The sequence below is a fragment of the Liolophura sinensis genome, chromosome 7, assembly GCF_032854445.1.
Source record: "Liolophura sinensis isolate JHLJ2023 chromosome 7, CUHK_Ljap_v2, whole genome shotgun sequence".
NCBI classification, from domain to species: Eukaryota; Metazoa; Mollusca; class Polyplacophora; order Chitonida; family Chitonidae; genus Liolophura; species Liolophura sinensis.
In genome coordinates, this window is record NC_088301.1 from 9333790 (window position 1) to 9350455 (window position 16666).

Sequence of the window (16666 nt, forward strand, 5' to 3'; positions counted from 1 at the left end):
TCATGTAAGTGGCAAATTCACTTGTACATGAGTAAGGCGTTACAACACACAACTGGATTCAAATAGCAGACTCTCAAAAAATTTATCAGAATGTCTGTTGTCTGAGTAATGCTAGAATGTACTTTGTTTTGCAGCAGATTATTCTGTTAAATATAGCACACATATTCTATTAATTCAACATAAAGAACATATTTGGCTAACAGGATATTACACTGAGTTTGACACAATATTATTTTATAATGACATTATAGCTTCACTAAACATTAAAACAAATTAGTTTTTTGAGTGTATATGATCTGGGATGTTTAGTTTACATTGCTTCTTCAAGTCACAGTATAAAACCCTAAGTGAGGTAAACTGACAACAGCCCGTATTTCAAGAGTAAGGTGTGACCATTTGCCAACAATAATTGTGTTGTTGCTGCTCTGGCTTTGCTTTCTATATTGAATACATATTATGGCTTCAATATCTATATTAGATACATATTATGTATACGAGCTTCTGTTCAGATATAAGCTGACTAGAGGCGATGTTCAGCAACGAGAAAAAAACCTTAGTCTCAGGTTCACTTAGATGCAGTTCTGTACTCTCCGCCTTCACTGTTAAGCCTATGGACAAGAGCCTACATAATAGGGCTGGCAACATTTGGCGGGTTTAGGGGCAGACAAAATCCATAATGAGACAATGTGGTTGTATTTTTGTTCCTGTGGGGGTACTACGCGTGGAGTATAAATATTAGCAGCATATGTAAGCGGCGATGGATAACTAATTATACCTTGAATGCAGCTCAAAGGATGGATTGTATTAAAACAACCGTTGTTATTGGGCGGAACAGTTTCTCTGTGATGTTTAGCCATGGATCCGTGTATAAAGGGCAACCTTACCCGCCCAATGACGTAAGCTTTCACTTTCCATGTTAAAGCATATCATCAGCAAGATAGCCACAGTACTGTATCTAAGGTTCAATATGCTCAGTTTTGTCAGTGAACAGTTTATGACCTTTGAAGCTTAGTAAATATAACATTTAGGTGTGACTCTCACCCAAAATGCCATTACATTCTGATAGATAAACAACAATGGCCACAACAATTTGTTTCAGTTGAAATCTATAAATTGCATAGAATCGAGTTTAAAGACATAGTTTCAAGGACATTACAACAAAAGCAGAATTCAGTAATGGATTCATTATTGTTCAGCATACGCTAAAATTACGGTAAGGTGAAATCACGCTTCCATGCTATCAGATATCAGATATCAGAGTCATGTTAACGCGTTAATTCGAAAGAATTCACTTGAGAAGCAGGAATTTGCTAATACATGAACTGTGTGAACTGAGTAAGGCCAATATTGTGCTTTAATGGAAACCTCTAAACAATTCATTCCCAACTGCCAATTTTGAAAGGAACAGTGCATATATAGGTAGTCTGCTTGCGTAGATGTCATGTAAGAAAACATGAAATAACATATGGCACAAGGAATTTGAGTGTTCTGACAAAACACCAGCAAGATACGAGTGTGACACATTTTCGCTGCTATATTTACGCTGATTTCAGCCACTTTGTAGCGACGTATAAATCTAAACATAGAGATGCACATGTATCCGTCATGTAAGACGAAGCGAATTAACTTCGTCGTACACTCTAAACTGTAGCTCTTGAGTAATCTGACTTGTTGAAAGAGCTTATTTAAATGACAATAATTCTGGTGTTCCTGTGCAGAATAAGTGCCCGTCTTGGTCGCTGAATAAATTTCCACACATGGAATACAACCTCATGTGCCAGGGCCTTATCGTGGCTCTATTTATCCAACCAAATGCACTGATGAGTCTTATTTTGCATATCAAGCGAGTGGTGCGGCTATGTCTGTGTCTATATAAGGCATAGGGGAGCAGCACAAGCGTCAGTTCTTATGAGCTTTAAAAAGCAGCGCAAAAGAATCCCATCATGCCACCAAAGTCCCCAACTGCTTCGAAGGGCTCCAAAAAGCTTATGAAAAAAGCCATACCTAAAACGGGCGAGAAGAAAAGAAAGAGCAAGCGGAAAGAAAGCTACGGTATCTACATCTACAAGGTCCTGAAGCAAGTTCACCCGGACACTGGCGTATCTTCTAAGGCCATGTCCATCATGAACAGTTTCGTAAACGACATCTTTGAGCGAATCGCCGCCGAGGCTTCTCGTCTGGCGCACTACAACAAACGTTCCACCATCACCAGTCGTGAAATCCAGACTGCCGTCCGTCTTCTCCTGCCTGGTGAACTGGCCAAACATGCAGTCAGCGAAGGTACAAAGGCCGTTACAAAGTACACAAGCAGCAAGTAGAATACTCCTGACGGCTAATCTTTACTTTTTTTTTCACGGCCCTTTCTAGGGCCAACCTATACCTCCTGGAAGGGTCCTTTCTATGGCACTGCTTTAAATATATCTTGTGTGCACGGCACGAAATTGTCTGCATGATGCAGTGGGCACAGTGCTACAAAAGACTAGATCTCGGATTAATTTGAGATAAAAAAATGACTATTCCGACGTGTGGGTTCTGCTAGCCAATTTAGGATTCAGTGGCTCCATTTTTTTTCTCTCCTGGGCAATGTTTTTTGTAAATTGTTGCGAGCATTTTTACGACTAGCATACTAAAGAAGGTATGCTTCCATACAGAACAGTGGCAGTACAAAGGCGTGCGAGAGTACTCTCCCTTTTTTCAAGCCAACCCAGATTCCAGTAGTCAGGCTTATCAATTCTAGATATCTTTAATTTAGTACTTCAATAAAATAAATGCATGGCGTCATAGAAATTTGGGGATAATACTTGAAACCTTCATGATGCATGATGGACTCCTTATCTTTGTGTTTTTTTGTTTTTTTTTTTGTTTTTTTTTTTTAAATTCGTAGAATAAAGATAATACTAAAGTACCTTGATATAGTCGTACACAGTGGAGTTTTCTTTGCGAGACCATTTTGTTGTATCCGAGATTTGAAGGGAGAAAAAAATTCATTGCAACAGGACTTTACAGCTTCCTTTTTATTTTCTTCTGAATTTGCATTCGATGTATTGCGTTTATTGTCGGCAAGCAAAATAATAAAACCCATATATTTTTTTTTATTCAAATTGTATTTTAAAGTCCTGTGTAATTCTTCACTGCTTAAATTTTTCACTCCGCGTCCCGACAAAGATCACCGGAAATGTGGCATGGTATCCAGAGTAATATTGACGGTTTTATTTGCTGAACAAAGGTTTCGGTTAAAGCACACTGAAACATTGAATTATCGGTAGATGTACAAATTATAAATTCTACAGTTTGTTAAAGAAACAACTTTGGTCAAATCTACCGTGCAATCTGGAGGGGGGGCGGGATCTTAAGTATAACGAGCCAATTGTAATACTGTAGATTTGGTTCAAAGAATTTCTTTGTAGACGGTGAAGATCATTCCACGGTGTAGGACCATTCTATGGTATTACAGTAAGTGACTATTAAATATCCTGTTAGATGTACTCTACACAACGCAAGTTGATGATTTTGAAGTGTATAATTCATGCGAGGAGCGGGGTTTTGAAACGGTGACAAGCCCGCTTGTGGTTTACCGAATTTGAAGGTGATTCCTCCCCCTCCTCACTAAATCTAACCAAAATCGTCATATTAAATGAATGTATACATATATTGTCATGTGGCAGAGCGGTTACATACCGTTAAATTGCAACTACTGAAGTACCTTGTCAAAGACACCGGACATGACGCCCCACCCAATCACATTATACAGACACTAGGCCAGCCAGTCAGTGCTCTAACGTCTTGGTGCTGATTACCAAGCGAGTCGGCAACAAAAATCATTTATGAAGTATAAAAGGACTCCATCTGGGTTTGATCCCGGGTCACCAGATTTCAATATTGCCAAAGTAGCGTTAAGTCGTAATCTTTCTTTGACGCATTAGAGCGTCCAGGAATTATCCCAGCTACATTTAGAGCAATGTCAAAGGTGCATTTGAACATAGGCCCGGTATTATCCCTAATCCGCATTAAAGGGAAAGAAAGCGCTAACGTCTAATGTGCATGACTGGCCATTAAATACCATGTACAAAAAGTTTTTCTTTCTTTTGGAATTGTCAACTTGGTAAAAATGCATTGGCAACTTTGGAGTCTGGTCTTTTCTGACCATGTTGTGACCAGTTTCATTGTTCAAAATTGTTTTTCGTTTTGTATATTTTGTATGATGCTAGTATTAAATCTAAAACTTGACTTGGGTTACATAACACTTTAGAACAATTAACCTCTGGTAATGAAGCAGTGAAATGGATTTGAATACAACATGGAGATGATCCGTGGCAAAATTTAACCACTGTTTGACACTTAATGATTTAGTGCATTTTACCGACGCCAAGTAGCGCGAGACAGACAAGGTTTTTGCGAGACTTCAACAAAACTTGGTCAGGTCCAGGTTTGCAAAGCCGCTCCTTACACCACATGCGTCGCTGTCTATGCTGCGACCATATTAGTTTGATATTTGGAAATAAATATTTGGACGTGTTTTTTTTTTCCCCGACATCACGTCCTGACCGTGGCGTTATTCTAGAATGGGGAGTTTATAATTCGAATTTTTCAACCGTTGAAGGTAGAAAAATCCAACCGTATCATGTGACCTGTCAAATGTTGTGTAACTATTTTCATCACATTCACTATAACATGGAGGTCTCTAAGAAGTGTCATAAAAAAAATAATAATAATTTAGAGTGTAGGAAGGACAGAAGACTGAGAAAGGAAAGCGGTGTCGTTTGTGCGTCTGGAAAAAGACTGACAGATCAGTAAATTCATGCCAACAAATGATGCCTAACATATTTCACCATTCACAGAACTGTTTTGGAAACTTGATGTCAAGAGTCGTATTCTGTACAAACTTTGCTCGTGGAACCAGTAATGCACGAAAAGCTAGTGTAGAGCGCTGCATGAGCAACTGATAGGAGATTGAAGAAGTGGCTATCGTCTATGGTACTGGCAAGAGCTCCGGTCGTACGTAGGGTCTGCAGCAACCTGCGGATGGTGATAGTTTCCCCAGAAAGAATTCATGAGTACGGCGCAAAACACCAACAAAAATTGAGTACATCGTTCGTGGCTTTTCAAAGATAGAAATTATCAGTGAGTCCTAAAGTTCGCGCCAAGAAATCTAAAAGCACTCGCTGATATCCTGGGGCTACCGCTACAGATTATGGATTATTTACACACGCCCCCTCCCCACCCTACAATCATTTCTCCATCCCCTCACCATACCCCATTTCTCGATGATATCCTGGGGCTACCGCTACAGATTATTTACACACTACTGCCCCCTCCCCACCCTACCTTCATTCCTCCATCCCCTCACCATACCCCCTTTCTCGATATCTTGGGGCTGCCGCTACAGGTTACGGACTATTTGCACACGACTGCCCGCTCCCCACCCTACCCTCATTCCTCCATCCCCTCACCATACCCCCTTTCTCGATGATATCTTGGGGCTACCGCTACAGATTATTTACACACGACTGCCCCCTCCCCACCCTACCTTCATTCCTCCATCCTCTCACCATACCCCCTTTCTCGATGATATCCTGGGGCTACCGCTACAAATTATGGATTATTTACACACGACTGCCCCCTCCCCACCCTACCTTCATTCCTCCATCCCCTCACCATACCCCCTTTCTCGATGATATCCTGGGGCTGCCGCTACAGGTTACGGACTATTTGCACACGACTGCCCCCTCCCCACCCTACCCTCATTCCTCCATCCGACTGCCCCCTTTCTCGATATCCTGGGGCTACCGCTACAGATTATGGATTATTTACACACCACTGCTCCTTCCCCACCCTACCTTCATTCCTCCATCCTCTCACCATACCCCCTTTCTCGATGATATCCTGGGGCTACCGCTACAAATTATGGATTATTTACACACGACTGCCCCCTCCCCACCCTACCTTCATTCCTCCATCCCCTCACCATACCCGCTTTCTCGATGATATCCTGGGGCTGCCGCTACAGGTTACGGACTATTTGCACACGACTGCCCCCTCCCCACCCTACCCTCATTCCTCCATCCGACTGCCCCCTTTCTCGATATCCTGGGGCTACCGCTACAGATTATGGATTATTTACACACCACTGCTCCTTCCCCACCCTACCTTCATTCCTCCATCCTCTCACCATACCCCCTTTCTCGATATCCTGGGGCTACCGCTACAGATTATGGATTATTTACACACCACTGCCCACTCCCCACCCTACCTTCATTCCTCCATCCCCTCACCATACCCCCTTTCTCGATGATATCCTGGGGCTACCGCTACAGATTATGGATTATTTACACACCACTGCCCACTCCCCACCCTACCTTCATTCCTCCATCCTCTCACCATACCCCCTTTCTCGATGATATCCTGGGGCTACCGCTACAGATTATGGATTATTTACACACTACTGCCCCCTCCCCACCCTACCTTCATTCCTCCATCCCCTCACCATACCCCCTTTCTCGATGATATCTTGGGGCTGCCGCTACAGGTTACGGACTATTTGCACACGACTGCCCGCTCCCCACCCTACCCTCATTCCTCCATCCGACTGCCCCCTTTCTCGATGATATCCTGGGGCTACCGCTACAAATTATGGATTATTTACACACCACTGCCCCCTCCCCACCCTACCTTCATTCCTCCATCCCCTCACCATACCCCCTTCTCTCGATGATATCCTGGGTCTGCCGCTACAGGTTACGGACTATTTGCACACGACTGCCCCCTAATATCATTTGAACTTGGTTGTACCTTTAAGATGTGACCAAAATTCTATACTTTACAGTAATTTGCTCAGACAAAGGAAATTAATCCTACTGAGCTTTTAATCTTTTGAAGACTGTTAAGCTTTATAAGATGAAGCCCTTACCTGTTGTGCTAGCAAATATTCGTGTCACTCACTCCGGGAGACAACGAAGGATTGAATGTGAAATAAATCCTAATGTTTAATTCTTATGCATCAGTAGTGATAGTGAAACTTTGAGTGAACTGTGACAGATTTGAGTCAATTTCTCAGAAATCATTATGGAAAGGAAGTTTGAAGAGCGGAAACCCCAAGCGATGTATCGGGCGCGTCGGAAAGGTGATCTGACTGGTAGGCAAGTACAGTCAATAAAAAAAACAGCCTCTCATCATATGTATATCGTAACACGTACACACGCCCAGTACAAATTATCGATTTGTTTGTCTCTTACCGCGGCAATAAATTGATTACAACAATAACAACATCGCATTAAGGCGATACTTAGACGAAGCTAAACCTCCTTTAAAAAAAAAGCGAGATTAACTGACGATCAATTAAGCCGGATTTGTGAAAGCCGGAATACGTTCTGATTAGGTATTTCTAATTACCGTTTTTGAAGAAGTATTAGAACTGTAGTGCTTGTTAACGAATTTATAACTGTAACGCATGCTACATTAATAAATTACTTACATGGGTTTTATATTCGATGGCACTTATTTTCGCTGAAATGTGTTTGCCGCGAAATCGGCGAATGTTAGTATCACGCGAATAAAAAGGCATTTGCAGTATACGCCATTGAGTTGTCACGGAAACGCTGCTAAGAGTAACATTAAAACAAGGTAGGCTTAATATAATAGTAAAGACATAACACAAGTTTTCGATACAATAATCAGATTTGATTTTCAGACATGGGTGTACATATGTAACAGTGTTTAGTAAAATTTTTTCATTTATACAACCATTTCTTATTTTCAGCAGTTACAAATATTCAGCAGTGAACAGCTATGAGCTTCGGCACAACCACTTTTGACTTCTGAACAGATATATCCATTCTTCAGCCCTATAAGATAAGGTAAAAACAAATCACTATAATTAGCAAACATAGAACTCCATGTAATGAATGGACATTGAACCAATAATACTAGTTTACAGCCAAGTTTTAAAAGAAGAAAAACTGAGATGTGCACACTGGGACTGTCTGAAGGACTATTGAGACGACATAGCATCCCAACAAACTGGTGAAATCCGGAATGGTCACGGTCTTGAAGTAACCGAATACCGGTGTACAGGGAAAAAAACGAGGAAGATGATCTTAAACTGAAAATATATCTCCATATCTCGATAGAATTGTGTCAAGCAATAAAATTAATATACTGATGCAGCTTTACTTCTCCAGTTACGTCCCCAGTTGTTCAAAAGTGTATTATCAGTTAAACCCCATATTAACATTAATCTGGACTAAAGCGCCATTAGTTTTGTATTAGGCCTAGAACCGTTGTTCACCAGTGCGGTCGCTGTGAGCTCCTCCCCCGGTCGTACGTGGGAAGGTTTGTCAAAAACCTGCAGATGGTCGTGGGTTCGCCCCTAGTTCCGCCCGGTTTTCACCAACCATAATGCTGGCCGCCGTCGTATAAGTGAACTAATCTTGAGTACGGCGTAAAAGACCAATCCAAAAAATAAATAAATAGAAAGGTGTTAAGATTTATGCCTGGCTTATTTTTTAATACACTTTTTAAACAACCGAATCCTTGACAATATTATGTGATATGACAGTCTGGTTTTACTATTTTCATATAATAAACTGCTTAAGGATACATAGATTAGAATAAATGCAAACAAGTCTGCAGACTTACGTGAAAAAACCCGACAAATAAGGCGTCAATTTATTTACATATCTTTCGAATAATATTAAAAACTTCTCCCTGCCATTTCTATCGTCTTTACAGCCAATTTGCGTCAAAAAAAAAACGATTAACGTTATTTAAAAAAACGAAAACTTCGTCACGCTGCCTTGTCATTTGGAAAGGCATATCCTTCGTATATTTGTGATAATTGATATGAACAATTGCCAGAGTTGTAATATACCGCTAGACGTTTATCTCCATGTGATGTGGCTTTCAAACTGAAAGTCGTGTGGCCACCACGTGACCACATGTATCCTGGTCACCTATTGGCTCAGACTAGTGTAAGTATGTTTACACAGAAACTTGCGTGGAGGTTCAAATCAGGATATTAAATATCTCATCTCATATGAGTATCTCATCTGAGAAAGTGGCACAGGATTTCAAGTACCTCAAATTTAAAACCTGTATCTCACTGAGTGGCTCAACTTAGAAACTTGTGTGCTCAGTGAGTGGCTCAAACGCGAAACCTGTGTGCTCACTGAGCGGCCCAGGAATTTACGGATCTCGTCTGAGAATTCTTGAGTTCGGCGTAAAACACCAATCCAATACATCGACTGAGACAATTACCGTCACGTGGTCTATACAAAGTTCCCGAAGTTACATGAACTCTTAAACCATAAAATGACCAATCATCAGTGCTCTCTAAGACATTGGCGAAACTGGTATGGTTCATTAAAATAATTATGGTAAAATATCCACCAAAGTGAATTGATATGTGTTGATATTATAGATCTAAGTGAAACTAGGGCCTGTTTATCTTTGAAATGCTTTGATGATTAATAAGAAACTATTATCTGTTATAAAATCTACGTCTACTATAAATAAAATAAATAAAAACAACTAGGACTAGTCATTTGAACTGAACATGACGTATTTACATTGTGATCCGCATACATGTGTGAGTACGTGCATGGTGTCTTGATGCTCTGTGCGTAATTAATTGTTTTCCCTCTAATTAACCCCTCTAAGAAACCCCCCCCCCCCTCTCTCCCTTACCATTACCCTGTATATTTACATAATCGTAATGTTATGACATTAAAGTCGCCAGCACTCGGTGAGCTAGTCTCCTATGAAACAAGATGGAATAAGTTATGGTAATATGGTGATATCAGGCACCGGTATATCTAACCAGGATGAAGACTTGATAACATCAGAACAAATTGTGTAACCTCTCCGAGGATTGTGGGTGGAGGGAATTAGATGGAATCTGATACAAAATAAGACGCTGCGCCAGACACACAAGGATGAACATTTTAATCATCGGCAGCAGTTACGTTCATAGGTTGGAGAACAAAACTGTTCTGCTGGTCTATGAAATGTCTGCGCCGCCATGGGAGGCCACGAATAAAAACTGGAAATAGAAAAGGAAATCAGCTAAAGAAGACCGGAAAAACAATAAGAAGACCCATGGGACCAAAGGAAATTAACACCAAGGAAATGAAGACCAGAAACTTAAAAGTCTTCATAATAATAGGGCTATCTCTTGCTTCAACTAAGTGGATGAGGCCTGACATCCATGCCCCTCAATTATACTTGTTGCAGGTTTCCAGTACGCTGGTTTTTCCTGGACGGCGTCCAGAACTCCACGTCACAGGGGAGGAAGCAAGAGAACAAAACTGTTATCCAGTTAATAAAAGCACTACTGTTGTTTTCTGTCCGTGTAAATTTCTGTATAGGCAACTCAATGTAATTCTGTAATGTAGATATAGATCTATGTGTTTCTTAAAAATAACGTAAATCTCTGTAAATAGCTTACTATTTATCCCCTTTCTGTTAAATAACCATGGCAGCATTTGAACCTATACAATAAGCTATATACATACTACCACAAAAAGGATTCATTCCAGTAATTGACACATGTACATATGTAAATAGCATACCAACGCAATGTCATTATCTATCAGAAATATTCATGTGCTAAAAAAGTAAAACACTGATTTGATGGGCCACGATATCCGCCAGGAAAGTGACCCTAAAAACAGTATTTAAAAAACCAGACATATGGTTGAGGGGTGGGGTGGGGATCGCAAGATGGGAGAATGAAAAGAAGATGTAACATTGTTTTAGAAGGATTTGAGACTACTTAGTATAGGTTTTATGGAAAATAAGACCCCTTCACAATAAACTGTGGACATACTTATGACCAAACCTCATAATTACTGTTCAAAAAACAGATTTTTCCCCATACATGTAGATATAAAAAATCTGTCCAATTTCATTGAGGACTATAGAACTGAAAGTGTACCAACAACAACAACAACAACAGCTTAATTTTTTCCTTCGTTCGGATGTCTTTGTGTAGCTTACATTCCCACAAATACTACTGGCTAAAGTTACACATCAGAGACTATCTAATCTGAACCTGTAGCTCATTTGTCGATTAAAAATCAACAAAGATTATAGCCTTCAATCCATATGTAAAACATATCATGTGAGACATGTAGTACAGTTTTGGCAGCTGTCAAGTGTACACACCCTATCAAAACCGGAAGTTCTAATAGGTACATGCGTCTATCTTGGCAGATTCACCTAGGCTTATATTGGTATGAGCTAAATATTTATTGAAGGCTTATGTTTTTTACTGTAAATTGTGGCAAATTGCTTCCGTTAGAATGCTAATGTCGCACCACTTGTACATGTGATCATTGTACTTGTGATCATTGTACATAAGGCAAACATAATTTCCTAAAACCACGTACGCGATCAAAAAGATGAAAATACCGTACCGTTGGTAGCTTTTCGTTTTCACATTCAAATGCCCCGCACAAAGTGTCATGCGCTCGGCAATCTTGTCAACAACACAACCATACCTGCTTTCCTATCTAGCCAGTCAACAGTTATAAAAAAGTCAGCCTGTAAAGATGTTGTAAAGATCGCTCACAAAGACATCGCTCTCGACAGCTATGGCAGCTTATATCTGTAAGAGGGATGTGCAGATTTACCGTCCTCATATACACACGCACCATCAAACTTGAATTCTAGACGCTCATTTTGAATGCAGTACTCGAACGACAAAGTTAACAAACCCAGGATTTTGTTCATACGCCGAATGCCAGAATCACGCCTCATTATTTCTGAAGAGAAACCCCAGGAACGAGAAAAATACCACTTTTTCCACAAATCCCGAATATGAACCGCTTTTCTCAGAAGGGGACTTAACTGCGCAACACAAGCTCAGTCTGATCAACAGACTGCAGTCCAGTGAGTACTGTTGTTGAAAAACTGGCATTGCTTTGGCTTCTTGTATACAAAGAGCCTAGCTATATACCTTGAACAGTGTAAGATGGCTTTCAGATGGTCCACTTGTTCCAGCTAGCTGTTAAACGACCCTAACATTTCCGACATAGTCAAGGCTCTTCCTCATCTCGTTTCTTTTCCTTCCGTGACCGTTTCTTTTCTTTCCTCTTTTCTCTCCTCTCCGCCTCGGCCGCGTCCTCATCATGTCCGTTTAACTGAGCCTCGGCTCCGCTTCCACGACTATGGCGGTGTTTTTTCTTTTCCTTCTTCTTTTCCTTTTCCACATCCGGGTCGTTAGGATTCTCTTCATCGTGTCGATGGCGGTGTTTCTTCTTTTCCTTTTTTCGCTCTTTTCCCGTCTCATCCTCAATCTCTAACTTGGTTTCTTTGTCTTCGTCCTTGTGTTTGTGCTTCTTTTTCTTCTCTCGTCGTTCTCGTCTTTCATCGCTGTCCTCTTCACCCACATGACTTTCTTCGTCTTCTCGGTGCCTGTGCTTCTTTTTCTTTTTCTTTTCTTTTCTATCTTTTGACACTTCCCCTTCAGCACCCTGTGCCTTCGCGGGCACCACTTCCGGCTCTATTTCTATAGCCGTTTCTAAAGGCACACTCTCTACTGGCGGTAAACCTTTAACTTCTTTAAGTTTCTTTTTCTCCTCTAATCTTTCTTTAAAACGTTGCTCTTGTCTTTCTTTATCTTTTGCTTTCCTACAAATACAACAGAAATTAACTAAATGATTGAAAGGTGGATGAATAACAAATAATTAATAATCACAGTTTGTTAATTAATTGTTAAAAATGTGTTTACAGATGGTCAGACCTAGTGTCAACAACCTATTTATTGCTTCACAATATGAGAATTACGTAGCTTGAGAAGCTCTCCTAAATTTACGTGCACGTATTACCATGGCAATAACGTCAGCAAGGTAATCACTCGCATGCTTGATTATGCTATCCCAGGGAAATGGTTGCCAAAACCAATCATCGCAACTCTATATTTTGCTCTTATTTTGGAATACCAAGTAAACCCAAAAATATCAGCCACATACGTGCACATGTTATCGTTCAAAATTGGTAATTAAGGTCTCATTATAAATTTTTAGTACTTTAGAATCATATTAACGCTATAAATTGTAAGGCAATAATTTAAGCAAAATACAGGAGATTTAATTTGTTTAGCAAATGTGGATGCTTTGATAAAAAAAATGTCCATTATAGCCTCTCTACGATGCCAGCCTGGACCCAGGCTCCTGAACAATGAACTTGCTGTTCGTACAGGCATTTCATTTCACAGGATTCGCTAACTATGCATGGCTACAAGACCGCCTAACCGTACCTTTAAATAGGTCATTAATGGCTTATGTTTTTCCTGGGTACATAATATCGGTATCACATTTTTGCACCTTGCCTCTGTGTCTTAACTTCCCAGTATCTCGTTTTATTTATTTATTTGATTGGTGTTTTACGCCGTACTCAAGGTATCTCGCTTTAAGGTTCGGTGACAAAGCCTGATTGATTGATTTCTTTGTTTGATTGGTGTTTTTACGCTGTGCTCCAGACTATTTCACTCCAGACGGCGGTCAGCATTATGGTGGAAGGAAACCGGGTAGAGCCCGGAAGAAACCCACAACCATCCGCAGGTTCTGCAGATCGACAAACAGCCACTGTTTGTAAAGCCACTGAGTAACCCATGAAAAAGTTGGAGAGGTGTCTGCGGTCCGTTTGGTAGTCTAATCCTACTTCGGTATATGAATTCATCTGACTATATTTCAATGCCATATTCCACAAGAATTATAAGAGTACAACTCTGGCAATTTTTGGGGGGCCCGTTTTGGGGGGGCCCATATAGTACCAGGCGTAAACTGCCGCCATCTGGCAAGTTACTGAAGTAGCTTTCCCACTTATGACGCACAAATATTTACATCGTACCAGAGTGAGTCACGTGGTCTTGAACGAAGCTTAGACTGTGCAAACGGTCATACGAGCGTCCTCCACCGCTTACTGTGAAAGTCCTGCACAACTTAAAACTAGGGTTGAACATGTATCCGTGTGTCCTGGCGATGAAAAGACCAGCGCTTTTGACTATTAGACCACGACCGCTCCCAAAATCATGCTTTAACCATGGCTACGATAACAGAATATTAGTCTACTAATGCCATATATTTAAATTTTGTGGTCATTTGTAGTAGCGGTATTTATTTATTTTTGCTGAAAAAAACCGTGATATACGACCGATGTGAGAGACTTACACTCTCTCCATCTGCGTGACTTCCTCCAGCAGTTCGTTAGCCTTCTCCACCTTCTCCTGTTGTTTATTTCTCTTCTCGGCTTTAAGCCATTCCAGAAGTTCCCTTTGTCTCTCCCGCTCACTCTCCACCTTAGTCTCCGCTGTGCTCAGGTGCTTGAAGAGTTCGTCACGTAACTACAACATCAACGAGGACGAAGCAAAAGGTCAGAAGTAGCCGGAAAACACCAACAGTCTCTGGTCTAAGCTAAAGTATGGCAACGAAACCTGTTCGATGTAAAACCGTACAGCCTGGCCAACACAAAGTGCGGCAAAATCACCAAACATTATGTTAATGCAGTAGCCATGGCAGCGCTTTTAATACACATCATTAATTATTTATATAATAATATTTTCTAAAATTCCTCTTCTCCTGTTGTCTATTTATGTGCATCATTCACCGCTGGTAAAACTGTAACAAACATTTCACCTCTTCTATAGACTTGACGAAAACTGGGGTGGGTGCAGATCTGTGGGACACCCCGGCAGAGGACGCACGCGCGCCGGAAGTGTCGGGCAGCTGTAGATCCCTGTCCGACCCTCCTTGTACTCCACTGACGCGCTGTCGTCGGCTGTAGTCGTTTGTATCACGGCTCCCTCTGGTGGCGGTTATGTCGCTAATGGTGGACAGTCGAGAGTCTGTTCGCCCAGCACGACTCTTTCTCCCTCGGTTTCTATCCCCATCCTTTCTTCTCTCTTCTGATGTGAAGATGTAAATGGAAATTTGGAAAGTATATTTAGTCGTTTACAGTGTTAGTGGAGGCACAAATATAAGGCGAGGAATGCAATTATACAGCCATTTGTGACTAACTGTATTCTCGATCTAAGACAATCCATCCTGAGTTCCAAATGTTTATTGGAAAGACTTTTTATTTACTATTTTAAGAATTTAGACATCTTCTTATTTGCTTTTTTCGTTCCCAAAATCATGAACAAAATAATATAAAAGCCTGCTGTTTATATTCTGGTCAAGAACATCACCTGTGAGACTTTCTAATCAGGATATATCTACATGTCTTTCTACACGCATACAAGCATGCGAGTTGTAAAAGTGAAATAAATACACAAAATAAAATCACAAATTTAATAAAAAATTCCAAACCACTGACAAATATCTTGGTCAAATGTTTCAAAATATTATAGTAACATTTAATTCATTAGAGAGAATCATCGCTTAAGAAAGTACTGTTAGTCGACGCGCCATCACCTAACATTCGGGACTGACAGCGCAGATCCCTCTGCTCGTCCTCCATGGTAAGGTATGTTTCCCTCATCTCTTGTCGGCTCTCCCATATCAACTGTAACATCTTCTCGCTCTCCCGGTCGTACAAATCTTCCACCGCTTTGATGAACACACCCTGTAAGACAACACAGAACCTTGTTACTGGTCCCTCCATGCACACAGTGTTTTCCAACCCTACCCGCACCCCTATATTCCAACCCCACCCCGCACCCCTATATTCCAACCCCCGGAAAGCCAAACCATCATTCTGTTTAATACACACTTTGAGCATCGAAATGTTTTCTCAAGTCCTTTATTGCAAATGACCCAAGAGTCCGGTTGTGAAGCGAACCGGTTTCCTACTATTAAGTTTGGCAGTTTGGAGATAAGGGATAATCTAGATATCTTGGTCGTTGAGTAAAAACATTGATTTTATTATGAACGCCCTTTGTCAACAATACCTTATTGACCTTTTCGGATCCTTTTCTATTTGAAGATATATCCATCTTGTAGGAGGGGAAAACATGACACTTCAGCAAGCTTCTTTACAGAGAATACAGAGAATCATTCCAAACAAGTTCAGCATTTGCCCTAATGAGAACTTTTAAATGTTGGGCTATAGAGAGTCTGTCCATATGGGTTCCTGCCAGTCGGCTATAGGTTACACATACGCAATTCGGACAATACGGTCCAAGATCTGCCTCCGAACTGAAGAGTGAAGGAACACTGATTGGGTAATACTGCCAACCAGACCTTTTAGGTTGTTGATACAGTATAAGTTTCTGCTCTTTTAGTTTGCACCTAATTAAAAAGTGCAAGCTGCATGTGGTGGTATGACATTATACCAGACAAAAGGTTAGGGGATGTATATTTTTGAAATTGAAGTTGACAAATTTACTACATTAATAGTAAGGAAAATCAATGCGCTCGTGTAACTTTTCGTCGCCGGTAAAGGTTATCGACATAGCCAGCTCTAAACACGATCTCTCAAAGTATATGTCAACAACGCTCCTCGGGGGACAGGTCTACTGTGTATCACGCCCAGTGCCAGAGTACACTGTAGTTTTCTCTACAGGACCACGCCTTACACACGCGATTTCCGTAGTGGTGTGCATTATTTGATCTGAGTACACGTAGGCCTATAGTATGTGCCTGGTAGACCTACCGGTGTCTAACCTCTAAGCGTGACATCACAGATGGCCTGCAGTCTGAGTACGCGTAGGCCTACACTATGGGCACTG

At 40.9% G+C, this 16666-nt stretch overlaps 2 protein-coding genes across 2 annotated transcripts; one reads left to right on the forward strand and one right to left on the reverse strand.

Annotated features, from left to right (window-relative positions):
- Nucleotides 1-1943: 1943 nt before the first annotated feature.
- LOC135470625 (histone H2B, gonadal-like) lies at nucleotides 1944-2318 on the forward strand. The gene has a single exon (XM_064749660.1). It carries the CDS (start codon nucleotides 1944-1946, stop codon nucleotides 2316-2318), a length of 375 nt encoding a protein of 124 aa, XP_064605730.1.
- A 9714-nt stretch (nucleotides 2319-12032) lies between these two features.
- LOC135470626 (nucleolar protein 58-like) lies at nucleotides 12033-15931 on the reverse strand. The gene is made up of 5 exons (XM_064749662.1): nucleotides 15887-15931; nucleotides 15411-15561; nucleotides 14634-14902; nucleotides 14169-14341; nucleotides 12033-12627 (listed from the first exon to the last, which is right to left on the reverse strand). The coding sequence occupies exons 1-5, from the start codon at nucleotides 15929-15931 to the stop codon at nucleotides 12033-12035; spliced, it is 1233 nt and encodes a 410-aa protein (XP_064605732.1).
- Nucleotides 15932-16666: the final 735 nt, after the last annotated feature.

Bases quoted from the DNA above. Each gene is read 5' to 3' on its own strand.
- LOC135470625 (XM_064749660.1), top strand. From the start codon at position 1,944: ATGCCACCAAAGTCCCCAACTGCTTCGAAGGGCTCCAAAAAGCTTATG.
- LOC135470626 (XM_064749662.1), bottom strand. From the start codon at position 15,931: ATGGATATATCTTCAAATAGAAAAGGATCCGAAAAGGTCAATAAG. The intron at 15,562-15,886 runs GTATTGTTGACA...GTTGTCTTACAG, and splicing joins GATCCGAAAAGGTCAATAAG to GGTGTGTTCATCAAAGCGGT. The intron at 12,628-14,168 runs GTAAGTCTCTCA...TTGTATTTGTAG, and splicing joins GTCACGCAGATGGAGAGAGT to GAAAGCAAAAGATAAAGAAA.